The sequence below is a fragment of the Heptranchias perlo genome, chromosome 5 (assembly GCF_035084215.1).
Source record: "Heptranchias perlo isolate sHepPer1 chromosome 5, sHepPer1.hap1, whole genome shotgun sequence".
Taxonomy (NCBI): domain Eukaryota; kingdom Metazoa; phylum Chordata; class Chondrichthyes; order Hexanchiformes; family Hexanchidae; genus Heptranchias; species Heptranchias perlo.
The window spans coordinates 80755833-80777892 of NC_090329.1; the positions used below are offsets into that span (position 1 = coordinate 80755833).

The following is a 22060-nucleotide window of genomic DNA, read 5'->3' on the forward strand; positions in this document are numbered from 1 at the left end:
TGCTTCTTCTCACCCTTACAAATTACCACTCTTGCAAGCCGCCCACCCACAACTCACAAGCCACTCACACTGGCAAATATTCAACCATGACAGGTACAACACCCAGACACACATCCTGGCGCATATCAGGAGGCAGCAAGTGGCAGTGGCATTTAGCCCCTCAAGCATGTTCCGCCATTCAATGAGATCATGGTGGATCTGTGGCGTAAATCTATATACCCGCCTTAGCAATCTCAGATTTAGAATTCACAATTGAGCTAGCATCAACTGCAGTTTGCAGAAGAGCGTTCCAAACTTCTCCCACCCTTTGTGCCTAGAAGCATTTCCTAACTTCACTCCTGCACGTCCTGGCTCCAAATAGGCTATGTCCACTAGTCCTAGTATTCAAGTATAGAAGTCCTCCAAAAGCAATTACAAATGTCTCGGCAACCAGAAGCAATAATCCAGCCACTAACCTGTAAATCCAGGCCGCGAAGCACCAAAACAACGGGCGCTACATGGCCCAATTTAGCGCCTACCCTGTCTTAGCCCAGGCTGTGAGTTTGCACTGGGGCCTGTTTGGGGCAGAACCTCCATCTGCCCCAAACAAGGCCAATGATAGTAAAGGGGACAGGGCCAGGAGAAGGAATTCCCACACCTGGAATTTGCTTAGCCCTGATCTCTCTAACACCCAGAGACTTCAGACATAGGGATGAGCTCAGCATCCATATCATTTGAGCAGCAGAAATGGAGCCCACCTGGGGGTCCAGGCCTCGATCGTGTCCTGGGCCCCTATGAAAATAGAACCATCCTTCTTTCTTTTCAACCTCTGTAAGAAGGGGCATATTTTTACATTTTTTCCTGTCGGATGGCACCACTGAGCAGTTTCCTGGTGCCACTTTTCCCAACCCCTCCCCTTCATCTGGCAAGTGCCCAAGATACACACATAGTGGCAGTGGCACTGCCATTCGCCACTTCCATTCAAATGAAGTATCCTCCCCTGACCCTAGGTACTCTGGTGTTCGGCACTGGCACCTAGTCCACCACACTTACAGTAACTTGGCCAGGCCAGGGTTTTCCACACCTGTTCTTTAATTGATAAGGCCACCGCTGCTCTCTTTTACCCTTTTCTATCCCTCCTGAAAATTTGTCCCTTCGTTCTTATTAGTGCCTTTAGTTCCCTGACTTTATTTCTAATTCTTTGCCTATTCACATACTGCAACCCTAGCACATTCATCTTCTTCATTACCCTGTTCCCTTCTATTTTTTTCTTATTCTTTCCTTCACTATCCATATCCTTAATCTCCCTCCTATCTGTCTTAAAGTAGATCTCTCCATATCCTCCTTCACCCCTAGCTTACCACTTTAGATTGCTTTGCCCTTTCACTATACTTATTTTTAGCCCCTCTCCCATATGCTTTAAGATTTCCCCTCCCTTCTGCCCTATTAGTTTAAATCTTGCCCCACTGCTCTATTTACCCTCTCTGCAAGGATACGTGTGCCAGTCAGTTTCGATGACTCCCATCCCATCGATCGTGATTTTCTGTACCATCTGTCAAACCATGCATTGTTGTGTCTAATCTCCTTCTCCCTAACTGGCCTAGCAAATGGCACTGGGAATAATGCTATACTAGAGGTCGTGCTCATTAATCTAATACCTAACTCCTCAAACTCTCTTTGCAAGATCTCCATCGTGCTCTTCCCTTTTTCATTGGTTCCAATGTTGACCACAACTTCAGGATGCACACCTTCCCCTTTCAGAATCTTCTCCATGTATTCCATTATGTCCCTTAGCCTGGTGTTGGGAGGCAACAAATCATTCAAGACTCCCAGTCGTGGCTGCAATAAAGGCTATTCAACTTCTAATGATAGAATCCCCTCTAACTACTACTTACCTTTTCTCAACACTATTATTTCTTCTTCCAAAACTACTTGCTCCATAGAGCAGTGACATTGCTAATGATTTTGAGCCCTTGTGTCACCATTCTTGCGTCACACAGCACCTATCAGGCAACTTCTCCAGGAATCTCCAGTACCTCCACCCGAGTCCTCCTCCCCTCTCCGGACGATGGTCATCTACTTCCCTTCCTCTACCCCATTATTTTTCTCCAGCTGTGGGGTGACCACCTCTTATAGTGTGTTTTTCAGGAACATTTCCTCCTCGTGTATAGTGCGGTGTGTCTCCAACTTTTCTCAAGCTCAGCAATGTTCAGCTCAAATAAGTTCACCTGGAGACACCTTATTGCACATTTCGTTGTGGTGGGACTCATCATCTCCAGAAACTCGCACATCGTGCAAATTCAGTACACCACTGGTTTCCACTGTCCAGCCATACCAAACGGATTCAAATGGAAAATACCGTCAAGCTGCTGCACTTCTGTGCCCAGCTCAGCTGCCTTCTCAACCTTCTGGCCTCATGCAATTCGACTGTCCCCAGCTTGTACAAACTACTTAAATTCACTCAAAACACAGATTCAGTACAATCAAACAATTCAAATACAGGTACAAGTTTCATACAACCAATCATCAATATCCCACCCAGTCACCGTACTTCCGCGTTTAACTAATAGGCAGCTTGTCAGTCAAACTAACTTATGATGTGGAGATGCCGGTGATGGACTAGGGTGGACAAATGTAAGGAATCTTACAACACCAGGTTATAGTCCAACAGTTTTATTTGAAAATCACAAGCTTTCGGAGCCTTCCTCCTTTGTCCTTCACACACCTGACGAAGGAGGAAAGCTCCGAAAGCTTGTGATTTTCAAATAAAACTGTTGGACTATAACCTGGTGTTGTAAGATTCCTTACAAACTAACTTAGGCAGTGCTTGCAAACACTTCAGCCCAAATATTGGGAAATTCACCAGAATCAACTTCATTGTCATGTTCCATGCATACACAATAAGCCTTACACTTAAAACGGGGAGGAATGATCAGCACAGGTATAAAGCCCACCTGCAGAATTGCAATTGTTGGGCTTTAAATGGATCTAGATGGTACCCACGGATACCCAATTTCCCATTAACTGCACCTCCTAATGTTATCGGTCAAAAGGATACAGCCAGTCAGAAAGCGCCCCCTTATGTGTTTGCACATGAGGTGCCATGTCGTGGCAATGTAACATTGCGGAGCATGCAACGTCAGCAGGTTGCCCTGGCGACCTCTTTCAGGTGACGTGTAATTTCTGCCATCTTTATCCATTTGGTAGTAGTTTTCTTGGATGTGATTGCAAAAATTGCTTTCATTAATTAATTTCATTCTCGTGTCTTTATTGTGCGTAGTTTAGTGGCCAAGGGAATGTAAAGAGAAACAGCTGCTTTCTGTTAAAAAGAGCTGGATTGCTCATATCAGAAATGAAAATAATTCCATAAAAAACATTCAAGATGGATATTACCTCATCAGTGCTGAATAATACAGACCATGGTATAAAAACATTTTTACGTTATATCATGAATATAAAGTGAACAGATTTGAACTACTTTTAAATTAAATTCAGCCAATTTTGTGGCTTCAAGTATTTTATTTACTTGTAGAAAATATATCCTATACTGCATACCACAATATATAGAATGATATATGAAGTTCAACATTTGAAATATTCATTTGACAGATTCAGCCTACTTACAAATGGAACTGAAACTATCTCAACCTACATGAACTAAACCCATTTATATACCTGCTCATAAATAATACTTATCCGTTCCAAAAATATTTTTTCTGTTTTTTCCCCTGACTTCAAATTAGTTTGTTGTGAGAGAACATGTGTAAGCTGTACAATTTTTTCTAAATGTGCTGGCCTACATTTATCCCTCAACCAACATTGCTAAAACAGATTATCTGGTCATTATCTCATTGCTGTATGTGGGAGCTTGCTGTGTGCAAATTGGCTGCCGTGTTTCCTACATTGCAACAGTGACTACATTTCAAAAAGTATTTAATTGGCTGTAAAACGCTTTGGGGCATCCTGAGATCGTGAAAGTCGCAATATAAATGTAAGTCTTTTCTTTTAATTATAAGATATCTTTACTGTTAGCAATCATAATGTGGTGCCACAGTATCGTGGAAAAAATGTTGGAAAAGAGCCAAGTCTGAGCTGGAGGTAAAATTAGGAATAATTTATAGAGTCTCCAACAAGTGATGATGGTGATTGAACAAACTGAGGGTACCTCAATTGAAATTTCAACTTTTATGGTGTAATACATTTATACCATGAACTTGTATTACATTCTTAAGATTATTCTATAGTCTCAACTTCAGTTTGGATTAAGGTGAAAAGAATTAAAGAGAGTTCCCCAGGTTTAAAAGTACCCCTGTCCTGATTCATTAATTTATTTGGGTATGGGAACCTCTCTATCCATATAAACTTTCCCACCCATATTCACAGCCACCCCTCAACCTTGTCATTTCCCAAACCCTCTACTCCCATTGTCTTGGTCACAGACAAAGCCTTCTCTGAATACTTCCTTTTACCTCTCACCACCCACATCCTCCTACCCCCTCCAACCTCACTTCCTTCTGTGTCTTCCCCTGGAAAGAACTCGTCCAAGTCACTTGCAACTCTACTTTCAAACTCTTAACTGCCTAACCTTTCGCCTTCCACAAGTAGTATTCATAGTATTCTCCACAATACTTCTAGAGCTGTCAATCTGCTCGAACACTTCCTCCCCTCTTCCTTTGATGCTCTTGTCTCCTCTCCCATCCTGGTTGTTACCCCTGATATCGCCTCCATGTTCACTCCCTTGGGTCTAAGGGGTGCAGACCTGAGTGTATCTGGTGTACAACTGGTGCGGGCATCCATCACCAGATTTGGCTGGACCACATCAAGTATTATTAGGCCTCACTCTTCTCTGCCAAAATACCCATTACTCCAGAATCATCCTGGAGAGCAAAGATAATCCCCAAATACTTTTCTCTACTACGAACCATCACCTTAAACCTCTCTCCCCTACCCCCTCCACTCTCACCTCCAACAACAATTACGAGAACAGGGACTGGTCACTAAGATTGAGAATCAGCTAAAGCTGCCCCTGCTGCTGCCGTCCATTCATCTTACCCACCAAGGTTTCCCTCTGCTCTTGCCCTGAACCCATGTCTTTCTCTAGTTTCTCTCCTGTCTCCCTTCATACCCTCTGCAAGCTTATCTCGTCCACAAAACCCACCTCTGCTCCCTTGATCTCATTCCCATTAATTGGTTGACCATCCAACTTCTTTTCATGGCCCTCATGCTAGCTAACATTGTAAATGGTTTCTTCTCCTTAGATAGTGTCCCTCTTCATTTCAAAACAGCTGCCATCACCCCCTTCCTCAAAAAAAACCATCCTTTCCCCCACTGTGCCCTTGCCCCATCTGCAACCACCTTTCATCTCCAAGGTCCTTGAATGTCTTGTTGGCTCACAAATCCATGCCCACCTTTCCCGCAACACCATGGTTGAATCTCTCTAATCAGGTTTCAGCCCCTGCCACAGCATTGCAACAACAAAGTTACAAATGACATGCTCTGTGACCATGGTGCTTTATCCCTCCTCATCCTCCTCAACCTTGAAATAGTTGACCACACCATCCTCCTCCAATGCCCTTCCTCTGTTATTCAGCTCAGTTGGACTGCACTCACTTGTTCCAGTCTTACCTATCCAATCATAACCAGAGCAACTCCAGCAATAGCTTCTCTTCCCATGCTGCACCGTTACCGATGGAGCCCCCAAAGAGCTATCATATTCAAATTTGCAGGTAACATAAAGATAGGTAATTATAAGCAGTGTAGATGGAAGCATAAAATTACAGAGAGATCTTAATAGGCAAGTGAATGGGCAAAACTGTGGCAAATGGATTTCAGTGTACGCAAGTGTGAGGTCATCCACTTTGGACCTAAAAAGGATAGATCAGAGAACTTTCTAAATGGTGAAAAGCTTGAAACATGGTGGTCCAAAGAGACTTAGGGGTCCATGTACATAGATCATTAAAATGTCATGGACAGGTACAGAAAATAATCAAAAAGGCTAATTGAATGCTGGCCTTTCTATCTAGAGGACTAGAATACAAGGGGGTAGAAGCTATGCTACAGCTATACAAAACCCTGGTTTGACCACATCTGGAGCACTGTGTTCAGTTCTGGGCACCGCACCTTGGGAAAGATATATTAGCCTTGGAAGGAGAGCAGCGTAGATTTACTAGAATGATACCTGGACTCCAAGGGTTAAATCACAAATTAGGGTTGTATTCCCTGGAATTTAGAAGTTTAAGGGGTGATTTGATTGAAGTTTTCAAGATATTAAGGGGAACTGATAGGATAGATAGAGAGAAACTATTTCCGCCGGTTGGGGAGTCTAGGGCTAGGGGACATAGTCTAAAAATTAGAGCCAGGACTTTCAAGAGTGAATTTAGGAAACACTTCTACATGCAAAGGGTGGTAGAAGTTTGGAACTTCCGCAAACGGCAGTTGATGCTAGCTCAATTGTTAATTTTAAAATCTGAGATTGATAGATATTTGTTAACCAAAGGTATTAAGGGATATGGGGCTAAGGCGGGTATATGGAGTTAGCTCACAGATCAGCCATGATCTCGTTGAATGATGGAGCAGGCCCGAGAGGCTAAATGGCCTACTCTTGTTCCCATGTTCCTTTCCTTGGCCCCTTCCTCTTCCTCGTCTACATGCTGACCCTTAGCAACATTGTCCAAAGATATGGGATCAACTTCCACATGACACCAAGCTCTACATCTCCATCACGCCTTTCGACTATCCAACTGCCTCTGTGTTATCAGACTGCTTGTTTGACATCCAGCCTTGCATGAGTTGCAATTTCCTCCTGTTAAACATTGGGAAAACCACAAACTCCTTACTCTTACCACTGATTCCATCCCCCTCCCCGGCCACTATCTCAAGCTAAACCAGTTCATAACCTCAGCATCCTATTCAACCTCGAGCTGAGCTTCCCTTATCCTCTACATCACAAACACCGCCTACCTCCACCTCCGTAACATCACTCATCTCCGCCCCGCCTCAGCCCATCTGCTGCTAAAACATCCATCCATGCTTTTGTCACCTCCAGACTCGACTATTCCAAAGTTGACCTCCTGTACTCCACACTGCACCCTCATCCAAAACTCTGCTGCTTGAATCCTATCCCACACCGAGACCTACTCACTCATCACTCCTGTCCATTGGCTCACGGTCCTCCAACAGCTCCAATGTAAAATTCTCATCCTTATGTTTAAATCCATCATGGCCTTGCCCCTCCTATCTCCATAACTTCCTCCAGCCTTACAACGCCCCACCGCCCCAGACCTCTGCTATCCTCTAACTCTGGACTGTTGTCCATCTCTCCTTCCCTTTGCCCCATCATTGGCAGCTGTGCCTTCAGCCGCCACATTCTGGAATTCCCTCCGTACTCACCACCTCCATCTCCTCCTTTAAGACCGTGCTTAAAACCCGCCTCTTTGCCCACATGTGGGTACTTACAGCAGGAACCATTAGCTAATAAACAGGAGTGGGAACCCATGGCAAATATCCCCTCCCTAACATCCAGGGATACTGAAACTAATTCTAGATTTCTCCTATCGCTTGGCTGAGATCACTCAGTGCAGACTGTGGCACCTGAAACCTTCTGCTCCGTATGGCTCAGCTAGTTTACTGGATAAACTCACTAAATCAGTGAGGAAGCTTCTCCAGTTTTTTTAACATGAAGAGAATCTGTTTTTCATTTAAAAAAGTGGCTGTTCCCAGGAACCTTTTTTTTGTGTATAGACACTAGCAGGAAAGGGGAAAGGTTGTATCAAAGAATCCATTTTATGTTAAGGACTCTATTTTGTAGCAAAGAAACAGCTTTTCGAGAATCTACTGGCAAAAGCATTCTGGAAAATGTCCCAAAAAATCAGCTCAGACATTCAAGACCTCCATTGCTGGTGCTAGCTGTTTTCTTTGCGTAGTTCTAACCTTCTGGTAGATAAATCTGTCTGTTTGACATCTATGTGTTTACTTTTTCTATACATATAAGGAGTCAAGACAGCTTTTTTATGTTCTGTGACCCACTATGTAACTTTCACCCACTAATACCAAATCTGTGGAATGATGAGCTAAAGGTAGCCCATGTAAACCAAGAGTAAAGGTCATGGAGGAGAGGTGATGTAATGGCCTTTTAGCTTAGGGGTAAAAGTGAGACTATAGTAGCCGAAGTTGGGAAGACCTGGGAGCTAATCACCCTGTGACTGAGCTCAGCAACTGTAAGGTGAGATTTCCCGCAGCCTTAGCATCATCGTGTGTTTTCTGTGAGTATCATTTCCTCCATTGAATCTATAAGCAAAAGACTCTGCACCTAGAACTCTCATTGCTGGCACAAAGACAACAGCTCCAAGGTTGTCTCTCTAGTATTTATCAATAGACAGAATAGGATAGTGGCTCAATGACTTGGATATAGGGCTCAAGGGAGTGGTGTCCAAATTTGCAGATGATGCTAAAAGAGGAGACATAGTAAATATTTCTGATAACCAAAGGAAGCTCCAAGGGGATATTGATAAGATGCTGGAATGAGCAAAGAAATGGCTGATGGAATTTAATGTCAGTAAATGTGAGGTGGTACATTTTGGTTTAAAAAGCAGTAATAATTATGCTTTGAATGGAAGAAAAATGGGTGATGTGGAAGAGCAGAGGGATTTAGGTTCACATGATATTAAAAGCAGCACTTCGAGTCGATAAGGCCATAAAGAAAGTTAATGAAATACTGGGTTTTATGACAAGAGGTATATAATATAAAAGCCAAGATATAATGGTGAATCTGTACAACACCTTAGTAAGACCACGGTTGGAGTAGTGCATGCAGTTTTTGGCTCCACGCAATACAGGAAGGCTGTTGAGGCAATCGAGAGGGCACAGAGCAGATTCACTAGGATCCTGCCTCGTATGAGGAAATACAAATACAAAAAAAGACTTCAAAAATTGGGGCTGTTTTGATTAGAACAGAGGAGATTAAGGGGTGACTTAATAGAGGCGTTTGAAGTTCTGAAGGGATGGGCTAGAGTAAATGGAAACAGATTGTTTCTAGTGGTTGAAGAGTTTAAAACAAGGGGACATAGATATAAGGTTAAATGTAAGAGATTTAAGACAGAGAGCAAGAGAAATTGTTTTACACAGAGGGTTGTGAGGCTATGGAATGCACTACCTGATTTAGTGATTGAAGCCGAGGCCTAGGCCTGGAATTTCCTCGGAGCTGCTCCTGCTCTGCTGATGTAACCTTGCCATAAGTGCAGCAGAAACCCATTTATGCGCGGAGAAGCGGGAGCAGCTCCCAGGAAATTCCTGGCACATGTCAACATTTAAGAGTAGGTTAGCTAGTGGATTGAAGGAGAAGGAATAAAGGGATATGGGAGCAGAGTAGGCTTATGGGATTAGAACTACTGCTCATGTGGAGGATAAATACCAACATGGACTGATTGAATCAAACAGCCTGTTTCCCTGTTGTAATTTCTATGTAATACTATATAATTCAAACAGTAATGCTGCAGTGACACACTGAAGGTTTCAATTTATTCTCAGAAAAGCCCACTTTTTACATTGGTAGAGAGGAGAGAAAGGCATGAATAGTCAGAATTACTGTAATGAGGGAAAATAGTCAAGATAAAGACAGGAATAAACAAAAAAGAATAGAACCCAAGGAGTCACAGAACGCTAAGAGAAGAATGAGTAACTATGCACAGCTGTGCAGGGGTCGATGCATGTACATTAATGTCTGAAAGCAATTCCAAGAAATAAAAGAAAGAATCTGCTTATATTTGGCATCCTTCACAACCTCAGGATGTCCCAAACTGCTTCACAGCTAATGAAGTACTTTTGAAGTGTAGTCACTGTTGTAATGTCGGAAACACAGCAGCCAATTTTCAAACAGCAACTCCCCACAAACAGCAGTGAGATAAATGACCAGTTAGTCTGCTTTTCATTTTGTTGGTTGAGGCATAAATGACACGAGGAGAACTCGAATGCTCTTCTTTGAATAGTGCCACGATATCTTTTATGTCCACGTAAGAAGGCTGATGGGACCTCAGTTTAATGTCTTATCTGAAAGATGGCACTTCTGAAAGTGCAGAACTCCCTCAGTATTGCAGTGAAATGTCAGCCTAGATTAGGTGTTCAAGTCTCTGGAGTGGGACTGGAACCCACGATCTTCTGACTTAGAGGTGAGAGTGCTACCACTGTGCCAAATAAATGATATAAATGCCAGAAAACATGCTGCATTTGTTGCCACATCTGCATTTAATATAGTGCTGTGCCGCTTAGTCTTATAACACTGAAATATATGTGAACTAAAAATATGAATTCATAGTTTGGTTTATCAGAGTAATGTAAACATGTGGGGGTAGAGTTTCCACTCGTTTACGCCAGTAATATCAGCATAATCCGGGCAGAATTGGCCAAACCAGTGCAAAAGATCAAGGAATTTCAAAGGTAAGTGACTTAGGCCCAAAACCACCTACATTTGTGTCTTCCAGGATCTTTTACACTGGTTCGTTCAGTAGTCAAAACTGGTCATGCCCCAGGTCGAATTTGCGAGATTCTGACGATTGTGCTGCTTCGGGAAGACTCTTCAATTTGTGCTCATTTTCTTCGGCGCACAGGCGTTAGTAGGCACGTTTTGAAAGTTTTTTCATATCAAAAAATATTTAATTTACTAAGAAACTGCTTAGTGTACACCAATGAAACTATTAAATGGTTCAGTACAGTTTTTTAAAGTCATTTTTGGTGATTTTAAATCAGGTTACTCGCAGGTGGAAGACTGGACACTTATTAAAAATGCTTATTTTTGGTGATAAACCCATTTTCATCTGTATTAATAAAACTGCACCAAGTTACCACTCTTAAATGCATCAAAGAATACTTTTTAATGGAAAGAGAAAAAAGGAAGCTATTATGTTCTATTACGCTGCCCGATTGCGCTGGTTCATGGAAGATTTTACATTTATGAATATATAAATTAATTTTATCAGAAACTTGAACTGCACCCTAACCAGTGCATTTTCAGTGCAATTTCCCGATTGCACCCAAATCAGAAACTCTACCCCATGGACCTATAGTCCATGGTAACACTGTTCTCAATGAAGAATGCTTTATTTTCCTTATTAACCATAATGAAAACATATCCTTGATCTGTATCTTTAGTCACCCTAATATCCCTTTCTTTGACTCAGTGTTAATTTTTGTCTGATTATGCTCCTGTGAAGCGCCTTGGGACATTTTCTTACTTTATAGGTGCTATATAAATGCAAGTTGTTGTAATAGATACAGAAATAACATTGTTTTCAATAACAAGTATTGTATTTTGTTAGTACTGATGGAACAAAAATATCTTGTTTAATGCTGCTAGTTATAAAGTGGTGTATCAAACCTTCTGGCAACGTGTGCTGATGGATTTCTCTGTTGGAATATGGGTTCCAGGACTGAAGTGGATTGCACTGTCACAGACTGCAGCGGTTCAAGAAGGCGGCTCACCACCACCTTCTCAAGGGCAATTAGGGATGGGCAATAAATGCTGGCCTTGCCAGGGACGCCCACATCCCATGAACGAATAAAAAAAAGCCCTTCGTATGCAGTCCAGTTCCCTGCAGCACCTTAGATATTCAGTTATATTTTGTAAACACGTCCAATATGATTCCAACATGTATTCATATCTTTTTTAAAACCACCATGAATAGAGCATGTGAAATGCCAAGCACTAGGTAGACTTAGTCTTGTACCACTGAAAGCACCAAATTAAGAAACCCATCACTGCTTTTGGGTCAGAGTTATATCTTCAACACAGGGTCTTGGAATCTAAAAATAAACTTTAGTTCTCAGTATGATTTGACATTTTGTGAGAGGGAAGGCACAAGTCCTCCTGCCAGCTGTAACCGCAATGAGAATTGGCAGTTTGGATTTTCCCATGATGCATTAGGGTCCCAGAAGGTGTGTGCTGCGACAGTAGCCAAGGGGCAATTCAATTTCCAATTTTCCTTTACCACATTATTTTTGTGTGTGTGTGTACCTTGGTGTGAATGCTCTTTATCTTAGTTTGGCTGAGTTAGGACTCATCGTTTCAAAATGCAGAAGTCCTTTTTTTAAAACTTTTTCTTTTATTTTTTTTACCATAATTGGGCCTACACCCAACTGTTACCTTTATAAAGTAATCACAAGCTTGCTTTTGTGCTAACTAAAAGAAATGCCATTCTACTTTTGCCACTTCCAACACCACAACAACAATTCAGAGGTACTGAAAAGTTTTTCCAATTACCCTATCTTACTGCAATGCCAGTTAAATTAATTTGCACTCAGTAACAAGAAAATAAGAAAACCATGTGTTCACTTCATAAATGTGCTGGGTTCAAATATTTGGTGGATATTCAATGTTTTGACTTATAATTAACAGCATATTAACTGAAATCTGGCTGGAATATAGGAAGATTAAAAATGTTGAGAAAACTTAATATACGACTGCAGACAAATCATTCAAGAACAAAAATGAACTGGCCATATAGGTCACCTCTATGACAAGTCATTGAAAACTACCCAAGTTTGTATTAGCAAAGGTGACTGTGTGCCATGATCAGTAATCTGAGAATATGTGCCTTTTTATTTTCCTCTCTCTCCTCTCTATATTTACATTTTATAAATTTCTTTGACCTCAACCTTTGGTCTGGTCTTAGTCTTGAGAGAACTTGGAGTGATGTCTGGTATTTAACCCACAGGCCGTTTACTTTGGTGACAGTATGCGCTCGGATATATTTCCTGCCCACAGCTACAACAATTGTGAAACAGTCCTAGTGCTAGAAGAGCTAGAAGTTGAAGCCAGCCAACAAGCTACGACAGACAGAAAGGACTCTGAGCCGTTAGAGAAGAAAGGAAAATATGAAGTAAGTGTTCATAACACCTTATTATAATCAGTTTGGACAAATAAACCAAAAGAGCTTGTAGTTCACATCTGAAGATAATAAAAGGTACAGTGTTTATTCAATTCTCAATTGCAGCAGACATTAATGGTGATTCTACTAACTTTACTACAACAAGCTCTTAAAACAAGCTTTGACACAAACAATGTAAATTATTTTGGTCATGTTGTACAAGATATAATCATAGCAAAATAATCCAAGCAAAACCTACACATTTTGTCATAAAAAAACATTCCGTTGTGTATTAACTTTATCCTAAGCTGTTCTTAAGCAAGGTTGTGTTTTAATCATTTGTATGGAATATTATCTTTCTGTAAAACAAATTATCTCTCCTGCAAACAGTCTTTATTGTAACCCTGGTCTAGTGTCATAATGTTGTGAAACACCCCTTCGTCCTGTCACATGATCCAGAGCTGCACTGAAAAAATCAGCGGCCATCTGGCTCATAGCAGTAACAGAAGATGGTGATAAAATGTAATTGGAAAACTCTGAAAAAGTAAAACAAATTGAATATTATATATTCGCTTGGGAGAGTGAACAGGGCTGTAACACACTAGCTGTTTGTGGATAACTGTACACCATTGAAGCTTTACTTTAATAGTTTATGACTTCATCCCTGAAGTGCAAATCTGGCATGATGGAGAGGACGAAAGTCTGCCTCTGATAGAAATCAAAGGTATGAACTGAAATGAGTTTGAGCACTATTTCCAGTTTCTGCTGAACAGCTCCCTTCATAACACAGTAACAGGAATATTAAAAAACGCAAATCCTCTTTTTGCATGATCCATATTTTAATGATATTTGTGCATCAACCTGTGGTTCTGAGGGAATACCGCATTGTTGGAGGTGCTGTCTTGGGCTTAGATATTAGGCCTCATCTGCCTGTTCCTGTGATGTATGTTGACATTAGCGATCCCATGGTAATATTCATAGAAGAGGAACGAGTTCTGGCCAATATTTTTCCCTCAACCAACATCATCAAAATTAGAGTAGCTGGCCAGTCATCTCATTGATGTTTGTGATGCCTTGCTGTATGTTGCATTTTCCTACGTGAAAACAAACATTGCACTCCAAAAAGTAAGTTATTGTCTGTGAGACACAGAAGTTTCAGAGGTACGTAAAAAGATGTTTTGTAAGTTCAAGTTCTCCTTTTTTACTTAATTTTTATTGATAAGGCAAACAGCAAGGTCAAAACACTCACCCTGATGTAACATACTCGGACGTGACACCAAATGGTAATCAGTGTCTCATTTATTAATAGTCAAATCAAACATGTAAAAGTACCCAATATTAAAAGACCCAGTAATAATAGAGATTTAAACAATATTATTTCGTTTGATCTCTGGGCGGAGTTGTAATTAAGTTGGCGGTGTGGTCATTTCGTGTTTTCTGACAGTTCGGTCACCTTCTGACAGCTAGGTGTACTTCTCTGGATCCTCTGCTCTGAGCTCAAAAGATACTGGGGGAAAAATTCGATAGGGCCAATTTTCAGGTGCGGGTAGCGTGATCCACTATTACCCCGCGCCCAATGGCCCGTATGCAGGCTGCGCATGAATTTCGAGCTGCCTCCTACTTATCGTGATATCTCCGTGCAACCAGCGATACTCGTGCTGCTGAGAGGCTGCATGGAGATATCATGGTAAGGAGAATGAGGAAGTTGGAAATGGGGCGTGCTCCGCGCACGTCATCGGCAGCCTGCACCTCTTAAAGGTGCAGGTTCACATTTTAAATGGGACATGCACAGGAGGAGGGAAAGATGGCCGCAAAGATGCCAGGACCAACGCGAGAGAGAGCTGCATGCTTCTCGGATGATGCACTGGAGGCCCTGGTGGAAGGGGTGGACGAAAGGAGGGCCTACATGTACCCACAGGGTGGCAGGAGATCCTCCAGACTGCAGCTCCACAGGCATTGGCAGGCTGTGGCCCAGGAAGTGAACGCCAGGAGCATGGCACCGCACACGTGGGTGCAGTGCTGAAAGAAGTTCAATGATTTGACACAAGTGGTCAAGGTGAGTGAATGCAAGTGTCAAGTGGCACATCCTACCAACCACCACTGCTCCACGCATCACACTCCTCGTCACCCACCCACCAACAAACACTGCCCATCCATTCGCAATGCTGCATCTTACCCGCACAGAGTACCACACTTGCAGGCCACACAACCACCACTCACAGGTCACACACACTGGCAGCTATTCGACCATGACAGGCACATCACCTACACACCTTGCAGGAGACTCACTGACGCACTGTTCTCTATCTTGCTGGAGAAGGTGGCACGTAACAGCCGACAGCAGGGGGGACCTGAGAGTGGACGGGGACGCTAACACGTCCTCACCCCGCTAGAGGAGACTGTGCTTCGGGTCATTGGGCGGGCCGTCGCTGCAGCCGTGACAACATGCCACACTGGAGGTCCCGTGAAGGGGGTCTCTGGAAATCTAATGCTCCTTCTCATTTCCCACATCACCCTCCTCCCATAATCTGACTCACATGCTGCAGATGCTGTTGGCATGCACAGCTTGCTTGCTCCTCTCCCTGCTCCACAACTCAACCTGTTTCTCTTTGTCATTGCAGATACCCAACAACATGTCCGAGGAGGAGGAGAAGGAGGGGGACACTGAAGCCACACCGTCACTCGATCTGACACTCACATCCACCAGCTCAGAGACTGACACTGCGCGTTGTTTAGAGGACGGATCTGCACGTGCACAGGAGCCAGGGCGGGGGGAACGAATACTACAGGTACCAGCTCGCCGGAGGGCGAGGTCGCTCACCAGTTCTACTGCAGAGGAGTCAGATGAGGACTTTGATGGGCCAGGCTACAGAAGACAACTGATGGGCGTGCACCACCAAACGATTGGGGCACTGGAAAGCCTGCCAGAAAGCCTGCTCACAATGAAAAGGGGCATGGAGGAGTCCAGCTCCAACTTGGCACAGGGCTTTGCACAGAGCTTGGAGCCCATCCTTTCCAACATGGAATGGGTGGTCACCTCCATCAGCACACCTGTGGAACCCACCATGATGCAGCATCCGATAGCCGAAGTCACGGCTTCCATTGCAGCACAAACTGATGTGATCAAAGGTCTGCAAGCTACGGTTGCTGCTCAGACTGCTGCAATGGAAACTCAGACTGCTGCTATCGTGACTCTGGGGACCACTGTTGAACGGGGTTTCCAGGGCGTCACAGCAATCCGTTCTCCAGCTGATCACCAGGATTGCTGAGGCGCCGCTCTGTGTGAGTGGCAGTGGCACCATGGCAGTTGGACCTGCTGTTCTCTCTCAGGATGACAGCATTCCTGCTCCCACCCCTGCCACTCCGCCAGTGCCCCTGTTGTTGCCTATCAGCCAGCCAGGCCAGACTGCTGCAGCCCATGCTGCGATGGTGCGGTCTGAAGCCGGGCCCTCCCGGCCCAAAGCTGCTCGAGGTCGTCCTCCAAGGCAATCTGCACGCTCCTCCATTGAAGGCCAGTAGCCTCCCACCACCCATGCTCCAGCCACTGGGTAAGCACCTCGTGGGAAAACTAGGATAGGTAAAGGCACAAGAACAAAAGGCACTAAGGGAATGCACCAGGGTGAATAGTTCTTTTATGTTTCCATAATTTCATTTATTTATTGATAAATGAGACTTTGATTTTGCATTTAGTGGTGGTTTTTATTTGTGCGATGAGCTGAGGGAGAAACTAATGTGCAATCAAATGGGGGGTGATTTGATTGTCTTGTTGGAGTAGAAAGGTGGGGAGAGTAGGACTGTTGGTGTGTTGGGGGAATGTAGATGACATTATTGATAGCGGGCACGGATCAGGCAAGCACGCAGAACCCTTGCAGACAAGGCATGTGTTCCCTGTTGCACCCTTGCGTCTTTCTCCACTTCCTCTTCCAGCTCCTCCCCCTCTTCCTCCTCCGCCTCCAGGCTCAGGGTCTTCAATGATCATTGGTGGCAAAGGCTGGTCCCTCATGATGGCGAGGTTGTGCAGCATGCAGTATACTACCACGAATCTGCCCACCCACTCAAGGGAGTACTGCAGGGCTCCTCCAGACCGATCCAGGCAGTGGAAGCATTGTTTGAGGAGGCCTATGGTGTGCTTCACGATGTTGCGTATGGCAGCATGGCTCTCATTATAGGCCTACTGTGCAGGTGTGTGTGGGTTCCTGACCGGAGTCATGAGCCATGGCGTGAGGGGATAGCCCTTATCGCCCAGTAGCCAGCCTTTGACTTGCCAAGTCGCGTGAAAGATAGCTGACACGTTGGACTGCCACATGACGAAGGCTTCGTGACTGCTCCCAGGGTAGTGAGCATCGACCTCCATGATTTGATGCATGTGGTCGCACACCAGCTGCACGTTGAGGGATGGAAGCCCTTTCGGTTGATAAAGACGGCTGAGTTGGTATATGGGGCACGCAGGGCAATGTGCGTACAGTCAATGGCACCCTGCACCATGGGGAAGCCAGTAATGCGAGTGAACCCCGTCATCGCTCGTTCTGCTTGTCTTTGTCAGGAGGGAAGGTGATGAACCTGTTCCTCATGTGGTACAGTGCGTCTGTGACCTCCCTTATGCAGCAGTGCACTACATACTGCGAGATGTTGCACATGTCGCCAGCAGAGGCCTGAAATGATCCTGAGCCGTCGAAATTCAGCGCCATGGTTACCTTCACAGCCACAGGCAATGCTGTGAAGCTGCAGTTGTGGCCGCATGAGTTGACAGATCTCAGTCACGGCTTCCTTGGTGAACCTCAGCCATCGGATGCAATCCTCCTGGTCACGTTGAGATAAAAGAATTGGTCCCGGAAGGCCCTCATTGGATACGGCCTCCCGTTCAATGCCCTGCACCTCCTCCTCCTCCCTCTCCTCACAGCTTGACCTGCTATGTGTGTCCTCTCTGCATGCTCCCAGTCATGCTCAATGCCCAGCGGGAGCCCTAGCAGACCACCCATGGTTGCCAGGAACGTTGTTTAACCACGGTTGTAACTTTCCGACCCGTAAGGCAGTACCTGCCAAACCACTCTCAAATGTATGCAAGGAACTCTTAGTAAATATAGGGAGCTTCAATAAACGCTTCCTATTCCACCAGCAGCCAGAAACAATAATCCAGCCATTAACCTGTAAATCCTGCATGGTCCCTTTAAATAACACTGGTGTGGGGTCCTCCAGGCACTCTAAGACACTTTCAGGTGTACATGGTTAAGACTGTGCGTTGAGTTGAGCGTTAAGGTCCAAAATGGTATCTGTCACTTTAAATCATCGTTGCTCACTGATTGTACGCATTTTCTCCCTACTTTACATGCTTCCGGCGTTTGGTATTTGTGCATGAGCTAACTCCTATACCAAGGTGACGTCTGGAGCACGTCATGCTGGAAACATGCGTGCGCAGCCAAGACGCCATCTTGGTACCTCGAGAGGCCATGTAGCGCCGAAACAACGGGCGCTACACGGCCCTATTTAGCGCCCATTTGATTTTTAAAGCCCCCCCCCCGCCCCCTCCCACCATATATGGAGAGACCCTTATGGACTAACAACGTTGTTTTTCAAAGAATTCAAGATGGTCAACTTGTTTTAACATTACTCATCTAATCACACGACCCTTTGCAAGGTTGCTTTTCAAGATGGCCAGTTTGTTTGACCGCACTAATCTTGCTGACCTGTCATTGTCCTGTCCTTATTGCTATCTTTAACTGGTTGTTCCACTTTTTGGGACATTGTTCCTCTTTTTACCACATAGCTGTCAACCTCACCATGTGGTGTGAAAGTTTAGTCATTGTTCAAAGGTCAGTACTTTACAATTCAGCAAAATAGGCAGCTTATTCAACAAACCAAGCAACACAGCTTGCAGAGCATGATGGTTAATAGCATTAAGAAAAAGATGTTAATTTGTTCCTATTCCCAATATTCTTACACTGACAAAGGATTATAATTTATCCTGATCATATTCATTCTTGATAACTAGCAGTTGATTATTACCAGTTGTTGATAAGGCTGTAGTGATTATGATACAATCATTGAATGTCATCATGTAATGACACAAATACTTCTAATGTCCACAAAGGTAGCTGTTAACTGAGGTAATTGAGTTATTTCTTAATAACTGTATGAAAGATATAAGAACATAAGAAAGCATGTAACAAAGAACAGCCATCTGGACCATCAGCCCATTCCTTTCACAGACCCTGTAAAATTTGCTCCATCATGGATTTTATCCTAACCCATTTCAACATCAGAACAACATTCTCTATCCTCCTGTTCTCCTGTATCCTGGGTTTATGGAACTCCTAGAAATATTAACCAGATGCCTACATATTCCTTCTATAATTTTCTCCAGGGTATGTGCAGGTGCCTTGTCTAAATTTAATTCCTTGGATTTCTTCAAAGAGATGCTTTATCTTTTTTTATAAATTCCAGAACTAAAAAAACAGGAACTGGAATTTGGCAGCAACTTTCATTTCTGCAAAGTGATAAAAAGAATTTACTTAACTCTTCAAATATTTCCTGATCCTCTACCCCACTTATCCCCTAAAGAATGTCTGCCACATTTGTGAGACATGTCTCAGCTAATTGAACTCTTTTCTGATATCTGTATATAGCTTAGAGGCATGTTAATCCAATGGAAACATCCTACAGTAGCTTCGTTGGCAGCTTTATGAGGCCTAAGTTGAATACCAAGATGTGGCCAACAGCATTCAGGACAGCACATTATGTCAGTCATGGAAATTAAGTTTTTCTTACAATGGACAGAAGTGGATGCAATTGTAGATTCAGAAGCAAAGTCCAAATCATTGTCCAGAACAATATCACAGAATGAGAATAAAAAGAATCACAACAAAAAAAGTAATAGAAACTGAATGATCGGAAAATTGGCAATGCTACGAATAGGGTGCATTGACCTCCTTACCCAATTCTCTAATTTGCACGAAGTAAGCAAAGCTCCACACCGAGAATTTTGCTGTACAAAGTTACCTGAGAGCATCCGTCCCAAGAGAAGTGACTGCCCACTGCTAGATCTGTGTGTTTTTCTTTTGAGGTGTATTTAGTCTATTTCTTGGTTTCTTAGCTTAAAGCATTGGAAGAGTGCCAGTCTCACGATAGCTCAGCCCTGCTTGCTAGTCAGCATCTTCAATATTCTACAAACTCAATTTCTGCCCAATAATACAATATTACAGCAGAAACACATGATAGTGGAGAACTGAAGGATTATAGACCAGTTAGCCCAAGATTGGCAGCGACAAAATACTTGAGAGCAATTTATGGGGTGCTACCATTGTTTGGTTGGCAGACTGTGGAAAAATCCATCTTCTGCTCCTGGACAGTATAGTAAAATGTCATGCAGACCAGTGAATTAGATGTGATCAGTGTGGTCCCTGCCAGAACTGGATGTGATCATTGTGGTCCCTGCCAGAACTGGATGTGATCATTGTGGTCTCTGCCAGGGTTCAGCCTTACAACATTAGATAAATGTGGCCAGGCAGTCAGTCTGTTGTCCTTAACAGTACCACAAAAGCTGCTAGTACTTACAGCCTAGATTTTCTGATCAGCATTATTGTAACATCAGGGTTAATACATTTATTTTAAACAGGTCAGCGTCAGTGTTAAATTAATGCCAATTGGAAAATTTAGCCTACGAACTTCTATTGCTACATCTCAATGTTCTGAACCCATCCAACGAATGGGGAAGAAAAAAGACAACAAGGTGAACGAAAGTGCTTTAGATGTTTATTTTGGATGTTTAGGGTAACATACCAATAGCAAAGTTTTTTTTCTGACACCAAGTAACTATTATTTGTCAATTTCTAACTTTTATTACTTTTTGCTCCTGTGTCACAGTACATCAGCTGAAAGCTTAAGCAAAAGGCAGTCCAGGGAAACATGTTTTTCACTGGACCTGCTGGCAGACTAAGGGTTAAAATAAACATGAAAATTAGTAAATGTGCAACATCTTTTACTTGGCAACACAAGGATGTCAATACATCACTGATTTTCATTAAACCTCTTCTGTTTATACTTGTGATGGGATGATTTGCAAAACATCATTGATAATGCCCTTTTAAATTTACAAAGAAAAACAATTGTATATACCACTGATATCATTCATTAGGAAGTATAAGCATCTTCCAGATCAGTTTCTTAAACTTTCCAGAGAGTTAACAAAAGGGACTTCTTTGAGAGGCCCATTTAGTTTATTCAAATGGTTTCTTTTATGGGTTTAACTTCTTTTATCCCTACTTAGATGAAAACAGCTGAAGTCTCCATTATTTTCGGTGGCATTCTTTAAATACCTTTATATGTTTCCCGCTGAGCAGTGCCACAAGGAAAATCCCACATATGCTGAGCTGACAATTTAAGGCCTGTCAGTGGACTACTGTATAATATTACACTGAACTCCTATTCCCTACGAAAAACACACAACTTTAACACCCATCACTTTTAAATATTCATATATTTGATGCATAAAAGTGCCATATTAAATTTCTGGTTAATTGTTTTTTTAATTGATAATGTTTAAATTATTGTTAATTGTGCAATACTAGTAAAATGTTCAGAAATCTAGCAAATGATCTCATTGCATTAAAGTTATAGGTCCTGTTAGAAAAGTAGTACATCAACACAGTACATTTTGAACGGCACAGTTTTTGTGCACTTGTTCAGAAGAGATCCACTTTCAGTGATTTAGCATTTTCTACCATTTGTTTGCAGGGCATCTTTGCCAGAAGCCTGGTGACAGGTTAGTCCTTTGGTAAGAATGATTTGTATCATAGGTAGACCCAAGTCAGTGTTTCACCTTCAGAAAGAAAACAAATTGGATTGACATACTCTATCATTTAATGGTATTTTTCCCCCTCTCTTCTCAGTGTTCTCTCCTCAGCTATCCTCTCCTAGAGATGTTAACTCTCTACTGGGACACAGTTCCTCTTTAAAGCTTTTGGTATGCCAGCCATCAAATTTTCCACTACCAAAGTCCTTTCCATAAGTGACAATCTCTGGATATTGTCTGCTTTCTTTGTTGATTTTTGACCGAATCAACAATTGTTTTCTTCATCAGTACTTATCCCTGAGAACTAACTGCTCAATCCCTGATTCAAAGTACATCTGCAAGTCCAGAAATGGGCACCCATACCCTTTTAGCATCAGAGCTAATGATATGATGAATGCATCCCCAAAATAGTCCTAGTCAAAAATAAACAATCTAT

The 22060-nt window shown here is 43.0% G+C and overlaps 1 protein-coding gene across 4 annotated transcripts in view; it reads left to right on the top strand.

Annotated features, from left to right (window-relative positions):
- The window catches only part of nt5dc1 (5'-nucleotidase domain containing 1), a 568661-nt gene that overhangs the window by 482650 nt on the left and 63951 nt on the right, over positions 1–22060 (top strand). For 2 of the 4 annotated variants that reach the window (XM_067984694.1, XM_067984697.1), the window contains exons 10-11: positions 12684–12848; positions 15458–15625. The exons of 1 other annotated variant lie outside the window; for it this stretch is intronic. In XM_067984694.1, the coding sequence (XP_067840795.1) occupies positions 12684–12848; positions 15458–15625 (333 nt within the window). The remainder of the gene's footprint in view (positions 1–12683; positions 12849–15457; positions 15626–22060) is intronic. One more of the 4 variants, XM_067984695.1, reaches the window with a different exon arrangement.